This window comes from Microtus oregoni, unplaced genomic scaffold (genome assembly GCF_018167655.1).
Source record: "Microtus oregoni isolate MIOR12 unplaced genomic scaffold, Mior012 000002F_ref0000024, whole genome shotgun sequence".
In the NCBI taxonomy this organism is placed as follows: Eukaryota; Metazoa; Chordata; class Mammalia; order Rodentia; family Cricetidae; genus Microtus; species Microtus oregoni.
The window spans coordinates 29,023,240-29,047,014 of NW_024543061.1; the positions used below are offsets into that span (position 1 = coordinate 29,023,240).

General features: G+C 49.5%; 2 protein-coding genes across 3 annotated transcripts in view; both read right to left on the minus strand.

Moving 5' to 3' along the window:
* Positions 1-678: 678 nt before the first annotated feature.
* Positions 679-23,358, minus strand: Rab43 (RAB43, member RAS oncogene family). Of its 2 annotated transcripts, none has more exons than XM_041680405.1 (3): positions 22,888-23,358; positions 5,910-6,087; positions 679-3,877 (listed from the first exon to the last, which is right to left on the minus strand). In XM_041680405.1, the coding sequence occupies exons 1-3, from the start codon at positions 23,083-23,085 to the stop codon at positions 3,627-3,629; spliced, it is 627 nt and encodes a 208-aa protein (XP_041536339.1). In that variant the 5' UTR covers positions 23,086-23,358; the 3' UTR covers positions 679-3,626. The 2 variants fall into 2 exon arrangements, with proteins under 2 accessions (XP_041536339.1, XP_041536330.1); XM_041680396.1 differs by having other exon boundaries at positions 5,910-6,093; positions 22,888-23,354.
* LOC121466589 (pre-mRNA-splicing factor ISY1 homolog) overlaps positions 6,071-23,775 on the minus strand; it is a 39,265-nt gene continuing 21,560 nt past the window's right edge. Inside the window, exon 12 of the mRNA XM_041680387.1 lies at positions 6,071-6,093. The gene's annotated coding sequence lies outside the window, so the exon portion shown is untranslated. The remainder of the gene's footprint in view (positions 6,094-23,775) is intronic.

Below are 23,775 nucleotides of genomic sequence, written 5' to 3' on the forward strand. Positions count from 1 at the left end.
ATCAGTTAGAGCCTCCATTTGTGGAAAGTGGAGCCTTGAGAAAGGGAATAACTTTGCCCAAGTCACAGTCAGGTAGACTGTCCCAGACTCCTATCTTGGTGAGCTACCAGCTCATGGACCCAATTCTGACCCTCATCACCTGGGCACCTGCCATCTTATGGGACTTCTCTTGCCTGGGAACAGAGCAGCAAGCAATCTGGGTTCTTACAATCCTGTTTCTTCCTGTCGTCTGAACCTCTACAAGAATGCTAACTCTGGGCTGGGGTGGTAACAGATGCCTTTAATCCTAGCACTTGGGAGGCAGAGCAGGCGAATCTCTGAGTCTGAGGCCAACCTGGACTACACAGGGAAACCCTGTCTCAAACAAAACAAAACAAAAATGCTAACTCTGAGGCCCTTCAGCAGGGCTTGAGTCCCCCTCCAGACTGGGCCATCATCATCCAAGAGCCCTCCCCAGCATGATCAAAAGTTTGCTGGCAGAGATGTGGCCCAACCTCTGACTGCTTCTAGCTCAGAGGGCCCAGGACTAGAGCAGGGTCATAGTCAGGGTCCTTTCTCCACATCAGGCAGGACAGCAAGGAGGTGTTCCCACCCACCCACCCAGCCATCCTGGAGACCAGCCTAGGGACTCCACACAGGCACTGGGCTCAGGAATGACAGCACACGGTTGAGCATGGACTCAGTACAGAAATGTTTAATGGTTGAATTGTACACTGGCTCTGTGACATATCCAGAAAGGCAACTTTTCATGTTCCAAAAATAGATTTGATAGAAAGACTTACATTTTCATAAATAGGTAATGTGAAATTTCCCCAGTGCACATGGCATCCTTGGGCTGGCAATTCAGCCCGTCCAGGCCTTGCAAGGGTGAGTTTGGCTGGAGGCCCACCACTGACAGCATCCTGGGATAGAGCAACCAATTCAATGTGCACCAGGGGCTCCCTGTAGATTTCCCCCAGTTGGAGCCTGTGTCCTCGGAGGCAGATTTCCACCCAAAGAAACACGGAGCCCCTTCTTGGTACCTTTAGTGGGCAAGCCCTCAGTCCTTCACTCTCCTCCTGCTGCAGTAACGCTGGCCCTGCCCAGCCTCTGTGGGTACCTCCTTGCCCTCCCCAGCACCCAGCCTCCACCTGCTCCTGCTGCCCAGAGGCCCTGGGCTGCTGGCAGCCAGCCCAGCCAGCCCAGGGCAAGGAAAGCAGCTGCTTTGTTTCCTGACTCACACTTGCCTGCTTTCTGGTCCTCAAGCCCAGGGCTCCTGACAAAGGCTCAGGGCTCCTGAGATTTCTCTGTGCACTGGAGTGGGGCGGGCGCCTCAGCAGAGGGCCAGAGCCTGGGCATTACTGTCTGCAGGGATGGCAGCAGCTTCTCCAGAGGACCCAGCTTCAGTCCTGGACTCAGGGCCCTCCCAGGCCACAGAACCAGGAGTCCAAGGGAAGAACTCATCCCTGCCAGGATACTGAAGGTAAGGCCTGTCGCTGGGGAGGGGCCATCTCCCTTCAGAGATGTCCTCTGGGTCACTTGTGGGATTCTGTGCTGTCAATAAGAAGGCAGGTTGGCAGAGACTTGGGAGAGGAGGGTCACATTGGGCCCAGACTTGACAGTGAGTAGAGAGGTGGGCAGGCTGTGGAGGCCATAATGAGGGCCCTGGGCCTGGCCCTCCAGACCTGCGCCTGGCAGTGGAACTGGAACCCAGAGAGTAAGAGGGCAGGGTGGTTACCAGGGCAGCGGGGAGTGCTGGGCTCAAGGAGACTTTGGTGTCTGGGCTAAACTCTGAGAGCAGGGCTGCCCCTACTCAAGAGCACATGGATGGGCCTCAGCCATACCTCCGCTTGAGGATTATGAAAAGGGAAGTGAGGTGATCTTCCTGGTTGCTGGGTGAGCCACGAAGCCACCAGTGAAGGCTCCCTGGGCCAAAAAGGGCTTATTCAGCTCTACCCATTCTACCCTACGGCAGTGGTGCTCAACCTTCCTAATGCTGCGGCTAGTGCAGCCCCTACCCAGCACAGCCTCAGTGACCTCCACCAGACACGCACTCTAGGCAGGCTCTGATTCACTTGGGCCACCCTCCACCTCACCAGAACCAGGCTCAGCTCATCCACAGGCTACCTGAGGTCTCCTAACAGAAAAGGGGCCTGTGGGTCTAGCCCTGTTTATCTCGTTCAGCACAGTTCTCTCCTTAGGCTGTTAGGGAGTTGCTGCAAAGCCCTGCTTCTGGCCCCGTGGCCAGATATACCTAGGAAAGGGGCTGACAGACCAGAAAGCTTGAAAGGAGAGGCAAGGGTAGGCTACCAGCAGGAAGGGAGATGCAAGGAACAATACCTGACCCATGATTATACTGGACTGAACCTGACCCAAATGGCTGGGGCCCCGTGGCTGATGTGGCAGATTGGGTGTGTAGTCTATAGTGAGGGCGTAGAAGGGCACAGAACTGGGCTGACTCAAAGGGCCAAGGACTCTTAGAAACATTCCCTGGCTCAATTCCTCAGGGATCAGTCCTTTGATCCCTGAGCCCCAAAGGACAGCCCTGCCTCCTAAGAACCCCACTTTTCCTTCTGACCCCAGCAGGAAGCATCTGTTAAGGCAGGCAAGGGACCAGTGAGGTATGAGACGGCCAGGTCCCAGGCCACCACGTCCTCATCTTCTTTGTTTGGAAACCGTAAGCTAGGCCAGGACCATGGGGAACTAGAGTCGCCCTGAACTGAACTATGGCAGGGAACTCCACGAGGCAAGACTGGCAACCACAGGGCCCTCGACCTCCACGTCTGGGACACAAAAGAAGCTGCTGTTTTGTTGCAGTCACTTTTGGCACTGAGGGCTGAGCCCAGGGCCTGGCGTGTGCTCAGCAGATGCTCCACAGGCGAGTTATCCCCCGCCCCCACAAGCTGCTGCTTTTCCCTTCCTATCTTAACCCTCAACCACACTGAGAGATTAGCTGCTTTGGCAACCTGACTGGCAAAATGTTGGGCCTCAGGCCAACAGACTGTACCCAGCTGGCCCCTGGCCATGACCCTACACTTTTGTCAGTGAAAATGAGATGCTACATGGAAAAGCAGAAAAACTCGAGAAGTCTTGGTAAGGCAGTGAGCCAGGCCCAGAGAGATAAATGCTCCAAGCTGGCAGTGAAGGGAGGACACTGCTTCCACCTGATGAGCTCAGGCTTCCCGGGGACAAGGCTCGGCACCAGCCTGTTGGCCTAACTGATATGCTTTTTACACTCTGGTTAGAGGCCGGAGAATAACCTGGAGGAACCTGGGGTTCCAGCCACATCCCTGGAGGGCAGCAGTCAAGGCAGGAGAAGGTAAGACCAGCACGTGGGGGCTGGGCAGCATGGCCGGACCGCTTCCCACAGCAGTCTATGCTGGAAGGCTCAGGCTAGTCCTGGAATGTGAGAGCATGGGGGAGCAGATGCTGGCTGGCAGGGTGCTCCACAACCTGCCCTAGGCCAATGGCCTTCTGCATAGGGCACCCTGCTTCTCCCTTTCTACCCAGCATCCTGGTTAGGGGTGCAGAATCCCTCTAGAGAAGCCAGTGCCCTGGAGGGCCGGCTCTGCATGGTGGGGCTTGACAGGCTGGAGACAAGGGAGGTGGGGAGGTCTTGGCCTGGCCTGCCTGCCCTGCTCCCCCAGTCAGCACCCACAGCCCCAGTTCTCCGCAATGTCCTTGCTGTCTAGCTGGATGTGGTCGGTGCTCTTCTCACTGAACATGGGGCCTCCGTGTCTCATGATGAGTTCAGTGGCCACTCTGGTGAAGGCCTCCTCCACATTGCTGGAGTCCTTGGCAGAGGTCTCGATGGCGCAGAGGATGTCGTAGTGCTCGGCCAGGCTCTGCGCCTCAGTCAGAGGGACCTCCCGGAAATCGGCAAGGTCTGACTTGTTCCCTGTGGAGAAAAGTCAGGCAGAGCATGAGAAGACCCACAGCACCAGGCCAGCGCAGTTCTCAGCTGAGCCACACCAGGAACCCGAGAGCACGTCCCCTTCAGCAGCTCCAGGTAGACACTTCTGGGCATGGCGACTCACCAGTCCGAAAACACTCCTTTGGTGGCGGTGGTGGTGTGGTTTTTTTGTTTGTTTGATTGATTATTTGTTTTTGTTTTGTTTTGTTTCTCCCCACAAGTCAGGGTTTCTCCTTGTACCCCTGGCTGTTCTGGAACTCACTCTGTAGATCAGGCTGGCTTCAAACTCACAGAGATCAGCCTGCCTCTGTCTCCTGAGTGCTGGGATTAAAGGCATGTGCTACCACTGCCTGGCTTATAATATCCTTTCTATTTTATAACAATGTTATATGGATGGGTGTTTTGCCTACAATAGGTCTGTGAGCCAAACGTATGCCTGGAGCCACAATGACCAGAAGATATAACATCCCCAAGAAACAAAGACCAGAAGATATATAATATCCCCTAGAAACAAAAAGACCAGAAGATATAATATCCCCTAGAAACAAAAAGACCAGAAGATATAATATCCCCTAGAAACAAAAACCAGAAGATATATAATATCCCCTAGAAACAAAAAGACCAGAAGATATAACATCCCCTAGAAACAAAGACCAGAAGATATAATATCCCCTAGAATTACTGATGGCTGTGAGCCAAAATGTAGGTGCTGGGAAAACTCAGGTCATTGGGAAGTGCTCAAAACCACTGAGCCATCTCTCTAACCCCTATTTAATCTTTTTCTTTTCTTTCTTTTCATTTTTGGAGATAGGGTCTTACTGTGTAGCTGTGGCTAGACTGGAACTCAGTATGTAGACCAGCCTGGCCATAAACTCACAGAGATCTGCTTGCTTCTGCCTCCTGAATGCTGGGAATAAAGACAAGCTCCACCATACCCAGAATATTTATATTTTAATCATTTTTAAAAACTGTTCTCAGGCAGCAGCACCACAGCAGGCAAATGTTCTCTGAGTTCACACCAGCCTGGTCTACAGAGTAAGTTCCAGAATATTTAGGGTAATACAGAGAAGCCTTGTCTCAAAAAGTAAAAAAATAAAAATAGAGAGTTCTCTCTAGGTTGCCCAGGCTAGACTTGAACTGCTAATTAAAGCAATCCTCCTCCCCATCAGCCTCTTGAGAGCTGGGACAAGCTCTTACACTCAGCTGGCAAGACAGCTCAGTGGGTCGAGGTGCTTGCTGTTCAACTAGGAAACCTGAGTTCGATCCCCAGTGCCTACATGGCGGAAGGGGAAATACACTCCATAAGTGTCTTTCGGCCTACACACTTGAGCTCTGACATGAGTATACCCATATCCACACAATAGACAGACAGACAGAAGGCAGGCAGACAGAGGGATTTCAGAAAGTTTAAACTCTTATCCTAGGCCAGCAAGATGGTTCAGCAGGTAAAGACACTTGTTGACAAGTCCAGTGATCTGAATTCCATTCCCAGGACTCATTTAGTAAAAAGAGAGACCTGATGCTAACAAGTTTGTCATGTAATCTCAATACATGCACTGCAGTGCATACATGTACATGCACACATGCTCAGACACAGACACACTAAATAAATATAATTTTAAACTGCAAAAGGAAAGTTCTTATTCTGTGGTCTCTCATCTTGTTTTTATGTGCTGGGGATAAAGTCTACTCATACATACTAGCTATGTGTTCATCCAACGAGCAGCAAACACTGCCTCCTCTGCACAGAAGAGCAGAAAGGCCATGCCTTAGAGCTAGAGGGTCTGGTCTGGAACACACAGGGACTGCAAAGCCTACTCCAGCACACTCTTGCCTCCAAATCTCAATTTAGTCCAATTTTGAAACTGACTACAAGCTCCAGGTCCAACTTCTGGCTCTTTTCCTGGCCAGACTCCCTCCCTCCCCAAGCAGGCTTGCCCCATACTGGAGAAGAATAAAGGCAAGGGCAGAGATAAGACCCATTCCCAGGCCCCGCAGGCCACCAGCCCTAGCTCACCAATCAGCAGCTGCACAATGTTGGAGCCTGCATACTTCCTCACGTCCTCGATCCAGTGAGGCACCGACAAGAAGGTGCTCCTCTTGGTGATGTCATACGCAAGGATGGCCCCGTTGGCACTGCGGTAGTAGCTCTGGGTGATGGTTCGGAACCTCTCCTGGCCAGCCGTGTCCCAAATCTGTAGCTGAAGAAAGAGGTCAACCCAGTGACACGTGTCAAAGGGATAGGAAGGGCAGCCCCACAGACCCATGCCCAGAACAGTGAGTCCGCTGACCGAATGCTGGCCCACAGCAATGGTCTCCTGCAAGCCTCAGGAAGCCTCAGGACGGGAGCGATGGCTCAGAGGTCTGGAGGGATTGCTGTGCAATCCAAAGGGCCAGAGTTTGGATCCCAGCACTCACCTAACAAATCTCTGCACACCTGTATCCTCAGTGCTAAGTGGGGCAGAGACTGAAGCTTGCTGGCAGTTAGCCTAACCAAGGAAACATAAGCCCCAAGTTCAGGGAGAGACCCTGTCACAAAAGGAGCAGATGGGAAGTAGTAACAACACACCCAACTCTCCTGGCCTCTGAATGTGCACATGCAAATACAAAAAAAATATTAAGAAATGAAAGGAAAAAAAAGCACCTCAGAGATTCAGTATGAGGAAGAAGAGAAAAGGGGGTGTGGGGCCACTTGTTTCACAACTCTGGGGTCCCTGAAGACAAGAGGCAATTCTGAACTGGGTCCTCCATGGACTGGCTCTCTCTCTAACCCTTGAGTTGCTGATCACTAGAGTCTGCAGGTGAGGAACTGGCTCCAGAGTGTAGTAAGGTCAGGCTGGCTATACATCTGGGCCTTTTCTGCTGCAAGCTTACTGGTCTAGGCTGTACAATATTGGATTTCCTAATGATTCCACAGCTGGTGGGGAGGAGGCTGGACTGGGGCACTAGGTACCTGCTTATCTACCTTCGCCAAAGCATGGGGCATAGGATCCTTCTCCATTTATTCCTTCACTTAACAGTGCCCTATGTGGAGGCACCCTGCTGGGCATGGCACTGGAGAGGTAGCGTGTACATGTGATGATCCTTGTCAGGGATAATCAAAGGACAAATGGTCACGAAATCAATAAAAGATGATGATTTTAAGATCTAAGAAAGCCAGGCGATGATGGTGTATGCCTTTAATCCCAGCACTTGGGAGGCAGAGACAAGCGGATCTCAGTAAGTTTGAAGCCAACCTGGCCTACAAAGCAAGTTCCAGGACAGCCCCTACTGTTACACAGAGAAAACCAAAAAATAAGAGTCTTAAAATAAATACAGCCGGGTGGCGGTGGCGCACACCTTTAATCCCAGCACTCAGGAGGCAGAGGCAGGTGGATCTCTGTGAGTTCGAGACCAGCCTGGTCTACAAGAGCTAGTTCCAGGACAGGCTCCAAAGCTACAGAGAAACCCTGTCTCAAAAAACCAATAAACAAACAGACAAACAAATTAAAAATACATAGAAACCAACAAATCCCAAACAGGAGAAACAATAAATTTAGATGATCATAATCAAACTGATAAAAAAAAACAAACAAAAAGCAATTCATTAAATCTAGGCTTCCTGAGCTACTACATGGCAGTAGCCAGGCTTCTGTCCTGTGTGATCACTTCTTTTTTCATTCTAATGAACACCCCGTCATCACCTCCACAGAGCAGCCCCATCTACTCCATCACCCCAATTTTTCTTTCTTTCTTTTTGGACAGTGGATTGATTTGAGCATTATGAAAGTTGAAAGTGTTTCCACTGCACAGAGTGCATAAATCAGCCAAACTGCCAAGATTCCCTACCACCCCGACACCGGTCCCTACCGCGCCGACACCGGTCCCTACCGCGCTGACACCAGTCCCTACCACGTTGACACCAGTTCCTACCACACTGACACTTACTACAGTTCCTACTACTGCCACTCATGGACGGCCCAGTAGGGCTTGGTTCTGTACTCTCTCCTGGCATACCCTGCTTCTCAATCCTTCCCAGCAAGCCTTCTCAGCCTGCATCTGACCTTTAGGAGAAATTCTCCAGGCTACTGATATCTAGAGTCGTGTCCATGAGCAACTGTGGGGCTCAGAGCACTTCAGAGTCCCAGTGAAGACAGAAATGGGCTCCCAGGGCATACATGTGCAAAAAACACATTGCCCCTCCTCTGCCACTAAGTAGGGTTAAGCAGGGGAGTTCAGTCCCTTCTTTGACCTGAAATGGAAAGACTGAGAATCGGTATTCTCAGTAAGGGTGGGGCTCCTGTTCTCTTTTAAGCTGCATACTTAAGCCACACGCCTCCAGGAGCCCATGATGAAGCAGTACTGTCTGCATCATCAGGCCCCTTTTTCAGGAAGGATAGCACTACCTTTTAGCATGTAGACTCTCCTACCCATCCTTTATCACTTTAGGGTAGTTCTTCTTGATGCTCATGCTCCAGTCCTAAATAGAAGACCCTTCACGGTCCTCCCTCTCTAACAGCTCGTACCATAGAGAGCATTGTCTATTTCACTCACGTATCCTGCATCAAGATGACTTTAGGAGCTAGGCAGGGAGCTTGAGATACAGCAACATACACACACACAACACACACACAGACACACTCACACATATAGAAGCCGGGAACCGTGAGCTGCTTTCCAGAGATTCAAGGTTCACAGTCCCACGGAATAAGTCACACGGCTGCAGTAAATCAATCCTGTTTATTAGGTTAAAAACAGCTCTGGAAGTTCAGTTCCAAGACCTGTGTCCTGTCCTGTTCCTCCCAATGGAAAAGTAGTCTGTTCTGAGTAAGGCCACAGTGGAAAGTTCCAGGCTTCTTTCTTAGAAGAGAACCTTGGAAAAGTTAGTTCTCAAGGCAAAAACGGAGATGGTCAGACTGACCCAAATACAAGTTCCTGAGCTATTTTTTATGATGTCTTGGGACATGAGTCAAACAGGAGGTAGGGTTTGAGGGCTCCTCCTTACCAGCCTCCCCTCCTGTGCTGTCCTCTAGGGAAGAGCTCTGCCGCAGTTTCTGCGATTCTGCAGAACCCACGGCGTCTTATACTAACTGGTGAAAAGCAGCAATGGCTCCAGGGGAAGTGCAGTAGGTGGGCAAGTTCACTCTGCTGTCTGCCGTCCTCTCTGGGTGAGAACCGGAAGTGATGAAAGCTCTTCTAGTACTGTGGGTCTTTCCCCCACCTCCCACGGCCCTGGGCTGCAATGGCAGCCTTTCGGCTCGAGCTAGTGATGTTGCTCTGGGCTTTAGCAGTCAAAGGCTCATGTCTCCAGATCCTAAGGTTGGAGGCTCACCGCTCTGGGTTTTAATCACCAGTGGTCACGTGGCAGCTACTGTAATCCTCAGTCTCCCCCAGCTTGTATTATACTCCTAATGAACCTCAACACTGGGAGCCTTGGCTCCTACAGCGATTGGTGTAGCAGTTCTCAGGCCAAATGTGTCCAGGACCCCTGGCCCTTAACACTTGGCAGCTTGTGGCTGGAGAGATGGCTCAGAGTTTAAGAGCACTGGCTGCTCTTCCAGAGGTTCTGAGTTCAATTCCCAGCAACCCCATGGGGGCACACTGCTGCCACAGCTTCTGGTTCAGCTCTTGCCTCTTCATGTTACCACCTCAGACCTTTTATCTGACCTAACGTCACAATGCCAGTGTTCAGTACAAAGGAGTGTCCTGTCGTAAGTGTGAAGGTGAACTGATTGCCTGTCTAAAGGGCCAGAAAGGTGCTGTTCAGGGGTATCTGCACCATCATAGTGTAGCCCTTCAAACAATCCAAGGACTAGCTTTGTCTCAATCACAGGTCTCCTGCTGAGCCACCAGAGAGGCATTCCTCGTCTGTTCTGGAGTTCGCCAAGCTTGTGATGGGATGTCAAGAGTCCATCTAGTGCAAGATGTCTGAAGCAGTCAGGATGGAGTGAAGCCTTGGGAGGTGGCGCTCTGCTTGGGTAGCCAGCAGCTGTGGCTGCTGCTTAGCTTCTTCAAGGAATCTGTGCAGTCTGCACATCAGCATGGGAGCCATGAGGCCAATCAGAGTCAACTACTTGGCTAAAAAAAAAAAAAAATCCTCTGTTCAAGGTAGCCTGGGTACCAGGGAAAGCTTTCATAGCTGTCAAATCCTGTTAGTCCCCCAACATAACTTGTGTAAAGGAAAAGTAAACATAAAAGGGTGCTTACAATAAAGGCCTAGCATTACCACTGAGAATGGGTTAACCGTACTGAACAGTGCTTAACTCTATCCAACGCCCAGAGGCAAGTCTTGATCTGATAGAGAACTAGAAGGACAAGAAAAGCTGAAACCATTGGCCTGGGGACATCAACTGGAGGCAAATACAGAGGGGTTGAAAGGAGCCAATATCTGAGGGATCTGAAGGCCTCTGTACCCAGAATTCCCCCCACTCCCTCAACATGATTAGTCGAGGTGCAGCATCAGGAGGAACTTTAGTCCCGCGCTATAATGTGGCTCCTGCAGGGGAGATCTGTGGTAATGCAAAGGAGCATCAGCCCATGTGACAGGATGGCCACGCCAGCTTTCTGCAGGTTTCCTCATCACACTCTGGACAGCGCCAACCCACCTCATAGCCACACTAACAGAACGGGTCCATAATGCTTTGAATCCACACAGGCAGAGCTCAGCAGGATGTCCAGAGGTGTCAGCATTTCCTGTCACCCCAAGATCAATCTTTCAGGTTTTCACATATCCAGCTGCCTTCAAACCCTCTATGTAGCCAAAAAGGACCCTGAACTTCTCATCCTCCTGTCTCCATCTTCTGAGTCCTGGGATTGCAGGCCTGTGCCACCATCCATGCATGCCGGGCAAGCACTCTACCAACTGAGCCACATGCCCCACCACCAGATTACTCTACATCTACAGTGTCACAAGAGAGAAGCTGTGACAGTGGTATCCCAAGTCCCCACTGTGTGCAAGGCTCCCACAACATATGGAAATCTTTTTCACTAAATCTCCTCAGTGAGTTACATCTCCTGTAAGAATCAAACCCTTGCCTCGGTTGCTTACAAAGGGCTCACTGCTCCCAATACCCCTTCTTCCCTTCCTGGAAGCTCAGAACACTCACCTGCTTCTAGCCACAGGGTTGCAGCACCGAGGGGTGAGCCTGGACCACAGGACCCCTCCCAGGCACCTGGCCCAGTTCAGGTGAGTACCATGGGACCAGGACAGCTCCCAATAGTGTGGTTGTGCCTACCAGGAGAGTCTTTTGGGGTTTTTTTGGGTTTTTTTTGTTTGTTTGTTTGTTTGTTTGTTTGTTTTCGAGACAGGGTTTCTCTGCGGCTTTGGAGCCTGTCCTGGAACTAGCTCTGTAGACCAGGCTGGTCTCGAACTCACAGAGATCCGCCTGCCTCTGCCTCCCGAGTGCTGGGATTAAAGGCGTGTGCCACCATCGCCAGGCTCAGGAGAGTCTTTTGTGACGAGAACAGCAATCTTAGAGTCCAGGCCACAAGTTCTGTCCCTCCATGACCCTCAGGGCCTCCTCCACAGTTAAGTCTCTAAGCTCAAGATCCCTCTATCACTAGGTAAAATGACTGTGTTTTAGTTCTTTCTTTTTAAATAGGGGAGACTGAGCTAGGACCTTGTGCACACAAAGCGAGTTGTTCTAGCACTGAGCTGCATTCCCAGTTTCAGATCTTCTGATTTTTCTAGACTTCCTCAGTCAGATGCACGGCATCACAGGTTCAACTCTCCACCTCTTCTCCACCCTCCCTGTGCCCTGCTCCTTTGGTAATGAGAAAGTAGCCCCAGCTTGGGACCTCAGCTCAGCCTTGGGCCCTCCCATCCTCCTCTACTCAGTCAAGACATCGACTGGCAGAACACAGTGCCAGGCAGCCCTCCTGACCACTTTGTTTCCTGCTGCCCTCAGAACACAGTGGACAAGACGCCAACAGAATGGGCCTGGCCAGGGAGATAGCCACGGTCTCTCCCCACTCTCAAGTTGTGCCTTCACCTCTTACAGTGTTTCCATGGTCTGGCATCCATATGGCCATGGCATCTGAAGCCCCTTCTGTCCACCTTCCTGTCTCCATGACCCTGGACAAGGTAGACTGCTGCCTCCTCTGGGCTCATCCAAGCATGCAACATAATCCCTGCACACCTGCGACAGCTATGGCCACCATGGGCCCTGCTCGTGCCCTGTTTGTGCCAGGGTGTCCATGCCTGCCTCCTCTCACCACAGTGACAGCGTTAAGAGCATCACATGTCGGGTGTGAGACGAGGCCTGAAGAACATAGACTGATTCTGCTGTATCTTTTCCTCTTCGGGGCCACCTTCCCCGAGAGAAGGCAGGTACTGTGGAACCAGGAGCAAACTATGAGCCAGGAGAGTTGTTTGCAGCTGAAGTCCCAGACTCTGCAACAAGTGCAGTGAGTTCGCAGAGCACCTGCCAGGTTCCACGTGTTCTCCCCATCAGTTGTATTTCAACTGGCCTGCGGAAAGCTGGGAAACCTTCCTTTCCCTTCAGTACTCAGAATGGGACCCTGGGCCTTGAACATGCCAAGCACAGACTCTACCAAGTGAGCTACCACAGCCAAGGCCCGGGTTCTCGATATAACAAGAATCAAAGTCAGAACTACTGAGTTAGTTTATATGGAAGCATTTACCCTGGCACTTAAATAATAAAGTTATTCTTCTGTGTGGTTTCTTCCATGTAGTTCAGATTTTCATGTACTTCCTCAAATTTTTATTTTTTCTACATATGTCACCTAAATACAAACACAGAAGATGTTAACAAGTCATAGCTACCAAACTGATGTCTGTTCTGACAACTGTAATTTATTGGTTTTGGCCATGAAATTAATATACATAAGAAGAAAAAAATTCAGTTTTCATTGAAACTATACAAAGAATGTTTCTGACTTTAAGAATATTGTGCTGGGTGGATCTCTGAGTTCAAGGCCAGCCTGATCTACAAAGCAAATTCCAGGACAGCCAGGGTTACATAGAGACTAAATAAATAATATTGTGCTGGAAATTTAGGTCAGTGGTAGAGTGCTTGCTTCATATGCATGGAGCCCTATATTAATTCTCAGCAAAATTAATTTTTTTCTGGTTCTTCAAGACAGGGTTTCTCTATAGCTTTTAAATTTTAAAAAAGTAATTTGGAGGCAGGATGGTAGTGGCACACACCTTTAATCCCACAGTACTTGGGAGGCAGAGGCAGGCAGATCTCTGTGAGTTCGAGACCAGCCTGGTCTACAGAGCTAGTTCCAGGACAGACTCCAAAGCTACACAGAAACCCTATCCCGAAAAACCAAAAAAAAAAAAAAAAGTAATTTGGGTCAGGCAGTAGTGGCACACATCTTTAATCCCAGCACTCAGGAGGCAGAGGCAGGTGGATCTGTGAGTCTGAGATCAGTCTGGTCTACAGAGCAAGTTCCAGGACAGTCAAGGAGCCCTGTCTCAGAAAACAGATAGACAGACAGACGGACGGACGGACGACCGACCGATGGATGGATGGACGACAGATGGATGGATGGATGGATTTGGGAGCTGGTATAAGAGCTTGTGCTTTGGGTCTGTTCCCTTGCACCAAAATCTTACCCAGTTTCTACACTCCTCGACCACAGCCACGGCAATCAAGCTGTTGTTTAGTGTGAAATGGCAAGACCTCCCAAGAGTCAGCTCAGCTTCCTCATAGACCAGGGACTCCCCTTTATGCTGCTGAAGTTTGAAAATTAGGTATCCCCAAAAACCCACGTGTTAAATAACTGGTGACGGCCTGTGCACTAAAGGTAGGAAGTTGAACTTTTAGAAAATGAAACCTGGTAGAAGGAAGGAGGATCATTGGGGACATGATTTGGAAGGTGTATTGAGATCTCTCTTTCTCAAGTCTTCCGCAGCTCCTGCTCCCAGATGCACTGCTTGCCAGGCCAAAGCAGCCAAGGAAAATACAAAAGTCTCCTTTTATGTTGATTTATTTAGGCATTCTGCTAGCAACAAAAAACAAACCAATGCCTGTGGACTGAAGGCCCAACTGGTAGGTCTCAAGTCAAGATGTCCTCAGTCCCCTTAAAAAGCAGCCACTTTAAAATTAAAATGGGAGGTGACCCAGTGTTAAGAGCACTGGCTGCTTGACCAGGTTCAATTCCCAGCACCCACAATGCTGCTCTTAACTGTCTGTTAACTCTTCTATGGAATATAACACTGTTTCTAGCTTCTGCAGACACCAGGCATGCACATGTTACACATACATGCAGGTAAACATTTGCACACAGAAAACAAAAATATAAATATTAAAAAATATATTAAATATGAAAAAAAGTCAGGCATGGTGGTGCATGCCTTTAATCCCAAAATTAGGAAGGTGGAGGCAGGTGGATCTATCTCTGTGAGTTCAAGACCAGCCTGGTCCTCGATAGCCACTGTTACATAATAGAGACACTCTGTGGAAGGAAGGGAGGGAGGGAGGGAGGGAGGGAGGAAGGAAGGAAGGAAGGAAGGAAGGAGAGAGCATGAAATACATCAGCCCACCACATATCAGACTTGTCTTCAGGACCCAGGTGTGCCCACTAATGTAACATGGCTTTTTTTCACTTTTTACAGTGCTGGGAATAGAACACAGGCGGGCATACTGGGCAAGTGAACACTCTGGCAATGAGCTATACTTACCCCTAGAACTGGTTTTGTTTGTTTGGTGGGTTGTTTTGGTTTCTTGTTTATTTTTATTACATTTTATTTATTCTTGTGTACAGGAAAGGGATGTGCATGTGGAGGTCAGGATAACTTTTGGGAATAAATTCTTCCCTCCATCGTGTGGATCCTAGAGACCAAACTCAGGTCATCAGGGCATGGGGGCAAGCACCATTAATCCCTGAGCCATCCCACAGACTACCATTGGTTGGTTTTTGAGACAGGGTCTCACTATGTTGCCCAGGCAGGCTCTGAACTTGCAACCCTCTTTTCTAAGGCTTATGAATAGCTGAGATCGCAGGCTTGTACAATTAGACCTGAAAAGTATCCATTCTCAGGTTTTTGGGTTTTTTGTTGTTGTTTGGTTGTTCCTGTTGTTTTCAAGACAGGGTTTCTCTGTTTAACAGCCCTAGCTGTCCTGGCCAGGCTGGCCTTGAACTCACAGAGATCTGCCTGCCTCTGACTCCCAAATGCTGGGATTAAAAGTGTGAACCACCACCAGCTGGCTCTCAGAGGTTTTACATGTGTTCATGATCACAGTGATGCCATCCTAAATACGGACTGCTAAAACAGCTACAGTGACCCATGCCTTTAATCCCAGTCACTTAGGGGCTCAAACAGAACAATCCTTGAGCACAGTACCAAGGCAAGCCAAGCTAGTCGACATAGATCCTGTCTCAAAAATAAAGCAGGCCATGGTAGCATAAACCTTTAATCCAGCATTCTTTAGGCAGAAGCAGTATGATCTCTGTGAGTACCAGGCTTTACACAGGCCACCCAGGACTGCATAATAAACCCCTGTCTCAAAAACAACAACAAAGCCGGGCATTGGTGGCACATGCCTTTAATCCCAGCACTCGGGAGGCAGAAGCAGGCGGATCTCTGGGAGTTCGAGGCCAGCCTGGTCTACAAGAGCTAGTTCCAGGACAGGAACCAAAAGCTACGGAGAAACCCTGTCTCGAAAAAAATCAAAAAAAAAAAAAAAACAGCAAAACTATGTGTGTGTGTTTGCTATATGTAGAGATATATAACAGATATAGTTAGATAGAATTGTGTATGTGTATATATACATAAAATTAGAGTAAAAACAAATATAGATGTGACTGGGAAGTATAGCAACGTGACTGAATTTTTGACATCACCACCTAGAACTTAAATGTTCTGATGGGTGCTATTCCTTTCAGGGTTGGTTCCTTGAATGTTCAATCAGCAGTGACATTCTACATCCAGAATCTTTTTGTAACCTGGAACTTCCTCTTTTGGCAGGTTTTCAGGGGTAGACCTAATAGTTAAGAAGAGCTACAGACCACTAGGGCCTGCTACTGTATTAGCAGTTCTTTGATCCAAAATGAAGCCTGCCATTACAGTGGTTCACATCAGCATCGGGAGGCTGAGACAGGAAGATCACAACATTGAGGTTGGTCCAAGCTACAGAGTAAATTCTGAGTCTGTCAGTCCTATGTAACAAAAATAAAATCAAATTAAAAAAAAAAAAAAGAGGGCTGAACATACAGCTCGATGGTAAAGCCTTTACCTATCGTGCGCTGGGCCTTGGGTTCAGTCTTCAGCACTGCAAATAAAGAACCTCGTCTCAAACATCACACTGAGTGTTGGCTCTCTTTTTCCATCCAGGAAGGGGAGGTCTTCAAGACAAAGCGAGACAATTGAGGGGAAAAGAGGCCAGGTATGGGCAAGCAAGCTTGTAATCCCAGCTCTTCAGACAGGAGGACTGTTCCCAATCTAGAGCAGCCCTGGGCTGTACAGCAACCACAGGCCAGCCAGGGTTACACGAGACCCTGTCTCCTACAATGACAACAGAAAAGGGAAGATATTAAATGGTATCTAAGAAGCCATGAATGGCAAAGGTTCTTACTCGAGAACTCACAGCAGGGTAGAGGCTCCTTATCTAGCATGGTTTGGTTGGTTTCAGTCACAACGTGAATAAAGCATTTGTATTGGAACATTAGCCTAGAAGACAAGTTTTCTTTCTTATTCACAGTGGTCATTTCCAACGCTGCCCAATTCATTTGAATTAACAAGGATTTGTTTATAACAGCACCCGGTATTACAACGTTGAAACTGCTAACTAAAATGTACAATGCAAATGACTTATGAGGAGCAGATTTCATTGTTTAATTTTATTGCTTGTTTTGTTTTCTGGAGTTTTTTTCTTTTGGTTTTTCAAGACAGGGTTTTCTGTGTAGCTTTGGAGCCTGTCCTGAAACTCGCTCTTGTAGACCAGGTTTGGCCTCAAACTCAGAGATCCGCCTGCCTCTCCTCCTGAATGCTAGGATTAAAGGCGTGTGCCACCACCACCCAACCAGCTTATTTTTTTTTTAATTTTTAATAACACTTATTTGGGGGAAGAGGAGCACAGATGTGCCACCCAACAAGTGTGGGAGCCAGAGGAAACCTTTCAGGAGCTGATTATCTCCTACTATGTGGGTCCAGGGACTGAACTCAGGCTGTCTGCCTTGGCAGCTAGCACACTGCCTCTGACCCACCTCGCTGGCCCCCAGGACTAGATTTACACTGATCCCCACCTCCCTCACTTGTTGGATGTGCTTGCTGCCAGTGGTGGAGGGCACAACACTACACAGTCAAAAAAACTGACAAGGAACGGAAAGGCTATGACCTAGTTCAAGATTTGTCACATTCAGGCCACCTTTCCCGCTTCGTAAGGTGGAGACATCTCCCACAAGTGATGCAAAGATCAGTTGGAGGGATGATTGAGAAGAGTATGATCAGGTGAGAGGCACAAATGCAAGCATTGCTCCTCCTGCTTTGGACTTTTGAATATGTCACAGGCAAAGTACCCAAAGAAACCACATAGGAGCCAGATGCCATAGCTGATGTATCTGATGCCCAAAATACCAGCACTGGGGAGGTGAGGGCAGAAGAAGCACAGGTTCAAGGTCATTCTGGGCAACAAATTAAGACTTTTATCAAAATAACAAAAGGGAAGGGAAAGAGAAAGAGGCAGGGAGGTCAAGTGGGCTGGGAGCCCACCCTCCCGCCTCCTCCTGCCACTTCCTCTCTCAGGTACTTACGAACTGTCACTTCCCATTCTGCTGACAATCCACTAGGGTGAAAGCTACACAGGCATCTTAGAGAACAGACAGTTAGAAAAGGTGCCACTGTACGGCCACGGTATCGGCCACGGTAGTATGTGCTAGGCTGAGGGTTAGCCTGCCTCTGTGAGTCCGGAGCTAGCCCTCTCCCTCTCCCTACACAAGCACTGCCTGAGTATGGTAAGAATCCTCAGGAGGCGAGGTTTAGTTTACAATGAGGATGGTGACCACTGGTATCAAGAACAGATTTCTTCAGACAATCACCGTGACCCAGAACATCTCTTATCTAACAGTCCTTCTGCTATTTCTGAGCAGAACCAAAAAGTCAAATCGATTTTATCCAAATAGGAAGTGCGCAGATGAAAAGCCAGGTCTTAGACTGAAAGAACTGGGGAAGCAAACAAAGAAATCTGTGTTTGTGTAGTTTAGTAGAAGAGTACCTGTCTATAGTGCATGTGCCATGGATTCCATCACCAGCACTAAACACACACACTTTTAATCCCTCCCTACTGCTACTTTGGAAGTAACAGCAGCAGCTAAGAAAACAAAGTACATTTATGAGGCCAAGAACAGTTTGAGTCAAGGACAAAGAGCTGAAGTCCTGGTCCAAAGGCACAGATCCCATGAAGAAAAATGGTGGAAGCCGGGCAGTGGCATACTCTAAACCCAGTACTCAGAAGGCAGAGGCAGGTGGATGGATCTCTGTGAGTTCAAGGACAGCCTGGTTTACAGAGAGAGTTTCAGAACAGCCAGGGCTACACCAAGAAACTCTGTCTTGAAAAACTGAGAGAGAGAGAGAGAGAGAGAGAGAGAGAGAGAGAGATTGATTGATTGATTGATTGATTATAGGGCAGTGTCTCCACCAAGTGGCCAGGAAACCTGATGAAGCCATGGAAATCCTCACCAGGCTCCCTGTACTAGGCCTGTGTGCCTAGTGATCTGCAAAGCCAAGTTTACAGAACAGACCTTTGTGTTGCCCACATAAAGGAGGGAAGAAGCAGTGAGAATGGACTCAGGGTGGCAGGGAACGGCAAGAGCGGAGGAGAAGCTTCCCACCCCAGTCATCTAGAGGAACATGGCAGCAAAGGCAACAATTAAACAAACCTTTCTGCTTGCTTACATTATACTTTTTGGCTTTATTATAATATATTTTGGGGAATAAAAAAGAAATGTGTAGTACTAATTGTTTTGTTTATGGGGATCAGAGTAGCTTGGGGGCCAAAATGGTAAGGGAAACTTCCCTGAGTATCCTTTAGGTCTTTGACATTTTGCAATTTGAACCACATGAATAGATCACCTATTCAAAAAAATAAAAGAAAGAGAAAAAAGCAAGGAAGGGCCAGCAAGATGGCTTAGTGAATAAAGGTGCCGGATGCCAAGCCTGGTAACCTGAGTTCAATTTGCAGAACCCACAAAGGAGAGAAGGGACTAGAACAAGAGCCTACTGCTGCACAAGTGCATGCATACACATACCTTAATAATAATAATAATAAATTTTTAAAACATAATTTTTTAAAAGCCAGGGAAATCTGAAATGCTTTCAAGCATATCGAGTTTTTCAATAACCTCCCAAGCAGGTACAGCATTAGTCATTAGTCCCATTTCAAAGATGAAGAAGCCTGAGGCCCCAAGAAAGAACTCAAACTGTAGGACCAAAGTAATAATGCCCAAGCCTTCAGACTCGAGGCCTGTGTTCTTATCAGACTCTCCAATCAGAAAGACACGCACTACATCCCATCTCAGACCAACAGGACACTTCAAATAACCATTTACACAGGCAGCAGCTTGTGTGATCTGACTGGGCTATTTTTTAAAAATTTATTGTCGGGCTGGAGAGATGGCTCAGAGGTTAAGAGCATTGCCTGCTCTTCCAAAGGTCCTGAGTTCAATTCCCAGCAACCACATGGTGGTTCACAACCATCTGTAATGAGGTCTGGTGCCCTCTTCTGGCCTGCAGACATACACACAGACAGAATATTGTATACATAATAAATAAATAAATATTTAAAAAAAAAATTATTGTCTGTCTATATATGACATGTATATGTCGAACATGCATACATATACAAGTGTACACATTTGCTATGACATGTGTGTGGAGGTCAGGGGTCAACTTTCAGGAGTCAGTTCTCACCCTCTACCCTGAGTTCTGGAATCAAACTCAGGCAGCCAGGACTTTTACTTGCTGAATCATCTGACCGCCCCTGGAGTGGGGCTATCTCAGTGTCCCTATTAGCTGATAAACACCCTGAAATATTCTGGTGTCAACTCTTATTATTAAAAACATTTATAAGATTCCTAAGTATAAAAACTGGTTGTGGTATTAACACACCTGTGGTCCCAGCACTTGGGAAACAGAGGCAAGAGGATCAAGAGGTCAGGGGTATCCTTGGCTGCATAGTGAGTTTGAGGCCAGCCTGAACTACATGAAGCACTATCCTGGAAAAAAAAAAAAAACAACAAAGAGCCGGCCGGTGGTGGTGCACGCCTTTAATCCCAGCACTCTGTGAGTTCGAGGCCAGCCTGGTCTACAGAGTGAGTTCTAGAACAGGCTCCAAAGCTACAGAGAAACCCTGTCTTAAAAAAAAAAAAAGAAAGAAAGAAAGAAAGAAAGAAAGAAAAGAAACAAAACAGAGGGAGAGGAAAATCCCAAGAGTGTACTCTGTTCTCAGTGAGTGCAATGGTTCATTGGGCTCAAGGGCTTCAGAACTTTGGGGCCACCTTTCCAGGCACAGAAGAACTCAGAAAGTGGGCACTGAACCCAGAAGCCAGTCAAATCCAGAGTTCAAATGCTGGTTTTGCCCCTGAGTTCCTGGAGACTTCGGGTAAGCCAGCTACTTCACTTTTCCTGAGTTACTGGAGATTTCGGGTAAGTCAGCTACTTCACTGTTCCTGGCTTCCCCTTCCTCTATAAACATTAACCAGTAAGCAGGCATACAGTGAACAGCATGTGTCTGACTCCGGCCAGCTGGATCTCTGTGTCCTTAAGGAGCTTATCTTCAACAGGAAGAGACAAACAACCTGGGTGAGTTCACATCTAGGTGAGTGCTACAGGCACAGAGACAACAGGGGGGAAAGGCCTGGGAGGTCAGGGGAGGACTGGGGGGGAGGCGGGGAGCAGTACTCCCGGCAGAACCTGGTAATAACATATCAGTTATACAGGGCTCTCAGAGCTCAGTATGAGAGAAGGGGGAAAGATGCAAAGGTGGTGGCAGGAACAATCCGGGCCTCTCCGAGAAGAGGGCAGGGCTGGAGTCATACAGGCCCATCTCGTCAACTAGGATAGTACAGTGGAAAATGACTACAGAAAAAAAGAACTTGATTGGATCTGCTACTTTCAAAGGTCCATTTTGGCAGAATTCTTTAAACAAATAAGTAAAATTGAAACACAGAACTGAATAAAAAATGGTTTTGCTCTGACAACTGAAACACAAAACGGAATAAGATGGTTTTGTTCTGACCTGTCGGAAAGTAAAGCTTCTGCCTCTTGGCCTTCACTTCAGGGTACTTCCAACCTCTGAAGAGCTGGAACAGCAGGTGGCCTGTCTCTAGGGTTCCCCAAACTCTTACAAAGCCCAGATCAGGTGGGAGGCAGGCTTACTGGTAGAGTTTAGGCACTTAGCCGCAGCACCACAAAAAGAATTAACTGTAACAATGCCCTCCAGTCTATAGAACACACCCATTAAACAGCTGCCTCACCAGAGCTTCTGGAAAGGAAAAGCAGCTCACATACACAGCTCTGCCACTCACAGGCCCACCAGATTGCCTCCTAAGAGGAAATTCTGGAGTGACCATAAGGAAAAGAGATAGCAAACTGCACGGTCCTGTATTGCATAACCTAAGTTCAAGTGCACAGTCCAGCCAGGGCTACACTGGGTGACGGGTTATCTCCACAGGTAAACAAGAATACTGCCCCCTCCTTGACCAGTCAGCAGCGGGATCCACACACCAGGCCCAGGCCAACAGCTTTCCAGAAGGGAATGTCTCCTTCTGCTTTCTGTTCTCCACACTGCACTTTGAATGTTGACTGCTGGCATTATCAGAGGGCACAAACTTGACTATGGACAGACTCCACCCATGTGGGCCCTTCCCTGGCCACCTGCTCCAAAGGGATGGCCCAGAACAACGAAAGTGCCTACCTGCACCTCGCCCTTTTTCACCTCACAGAAAAACAGACCGAAACCTTGCAGGAAAATCTCTAGAGGCACATAAAAATGACTGCAGACTTTCCTCTTTCTACGCGATGGGACAGGAGAGAGGCAACACCCAGAAATTATCCCAACTTTATAGAAACAAAGAGCTAAGTATCCCAGCCAAGGGCAACAGAGGGCAGGCCTACAGCCACCCAAATAAACAGAGGCACAGCAGCAACAGGGTCAAAAAAGATTCTCATCCCCGGGCTTCACTTGCTGAAAAAAAAAAAAAAAAGAGGGCAGCCCCCACCCAGTACTCTTCAAAGAAGTCTTGAAGATCCTTGTGAAGCTGAAACCATGAAAAATGGCAAAGGGTTTCTGCCGGGTGCGAGTCGGGCAAGTTACCGAGTGCTTGTGTGCGCAAGAACAAAGCTGTGTCCTGTCCAGGATGCTACTGATCGGGAGGGCAGCCACCTAGGTTAAGAAACTGATTTCATTCATCCCAAATATTATTTATCACATCACTGCCAGGACATTGTGGCAACCACATCCTGCTGTTTCTGCTGGGGTCATTGCCAAAGTTTGGTTCTCTCCCCCACCTTCCGGTATCTGTGAAGTTTTCAGTTTCTAGCAAACCCCAGCTGGGGAGGCCCCCACCCCCACCCGGCGCTGGCCCTGGTGGAGTCGAGTTCCACCATCAGGTCCATAAAAGAGACTGCAGGGAGGCGTGGCCACGGAGGAAAATTCTGACAAAAAACTTTTGGCCCTCCGGTTCTAGCAGCCACTACTTCCTGGTCCCTCCCGGTCACGGGGATGTCGTTAATCTGGCTGAGTGCTCCCCAGAGGGCCGCGCATGGAAGGGTCTGTCCCGGCATTCGCGGCGCTCACGGACCGGCCTGCAGGTTGCCTTCCACTGCAAGTTATTCTGGAGGAGTCCCCATGCCGTGAGCACGGGAGCAGGCTTCCTCCTCCTGGCTCTAGCCGCCTACTGTCACCGCTCCCAGAGCCCAAGGCGGTGCTTTCGGACCTGAACCCAGTGAGGACATCAAGGCCCAGACCCGTTCCCAAAGAAGGAGAAGCTGAAGGACTGGCCAGGAACCGCCCGCCCGGAGCAAAGCAGCGGCCCGCGCCGCCTCCCACCTTGACCCGCTTGCCCTGGATCTCCAGCGTCTTCATGGTGAAGTCGACGCCGATGGTGCTGCCCTGACGCGCGGAGAAGGCGCCGGTCTTGAAGCGCTGCACCACGCACGTCTTGCCCACGCTCGCGTCGCCCACCAACACCAGCTTGAACAGGAAATCGTAGTGCTCGTCCTGATCCCCCGGGCCCGGGCCCGCCATGGCTCCGCGGGAGACCTGGGACGCAGGGGCCCGGTTTGGGCTTACGACAGTCACGGGCCGAGGTCCGTGCGCCCCAGCCGGCCGGCCGCCTGACTACGTGGAGCTGCCGCAGCACCTGAACGAGCTGCGCGGCTGACCGATCTAGGGCCCCGCCCCGGAGCCCCGCGGACTCGGCTCCGCCCGGGAGCGAAGCGCCCGGGCCTCGGCAGAGCTCTCCCAGCCGTCGGTGCTGCGGCCGGCCCAGGGCTACCTCAGGCCCGCTTGGGTGCCGCCTTCGGGGCGGAGCGAGCCTCCCTGCTCCCCAGCACCGCCCATCTCCGGCCGCTCCGTGTCTGGGTCCCGCCCCCAGCACCGCCCAGATGCCCCCTCCCGTAGCCAACGCCTCCTAACCGGTCGGTAGGGTCCTGACTCTCCCTCACAACACCCCTCGAAGCTTCTCACCTCCCTGGCTCTTCCCGGAGCAGCGCCCGCACCCCACCACGGTCAACACCCCCGACTCTTCTCTCAACATCACCCTGATCCCGCCCTCAGCACCGTTCTTTCTCACTTCTCAGCACCTCAGTAACCAGGGCATGAGCATAGTGCGGATCCGATCCGTGGTCAACAGCTCCCTGAACCTCCACTTGGCCCTGACTTCGCCCTTAGCACCTCTTACCCCGCCTTGGTTGGTGATTCCGAACCCGCCTTAGC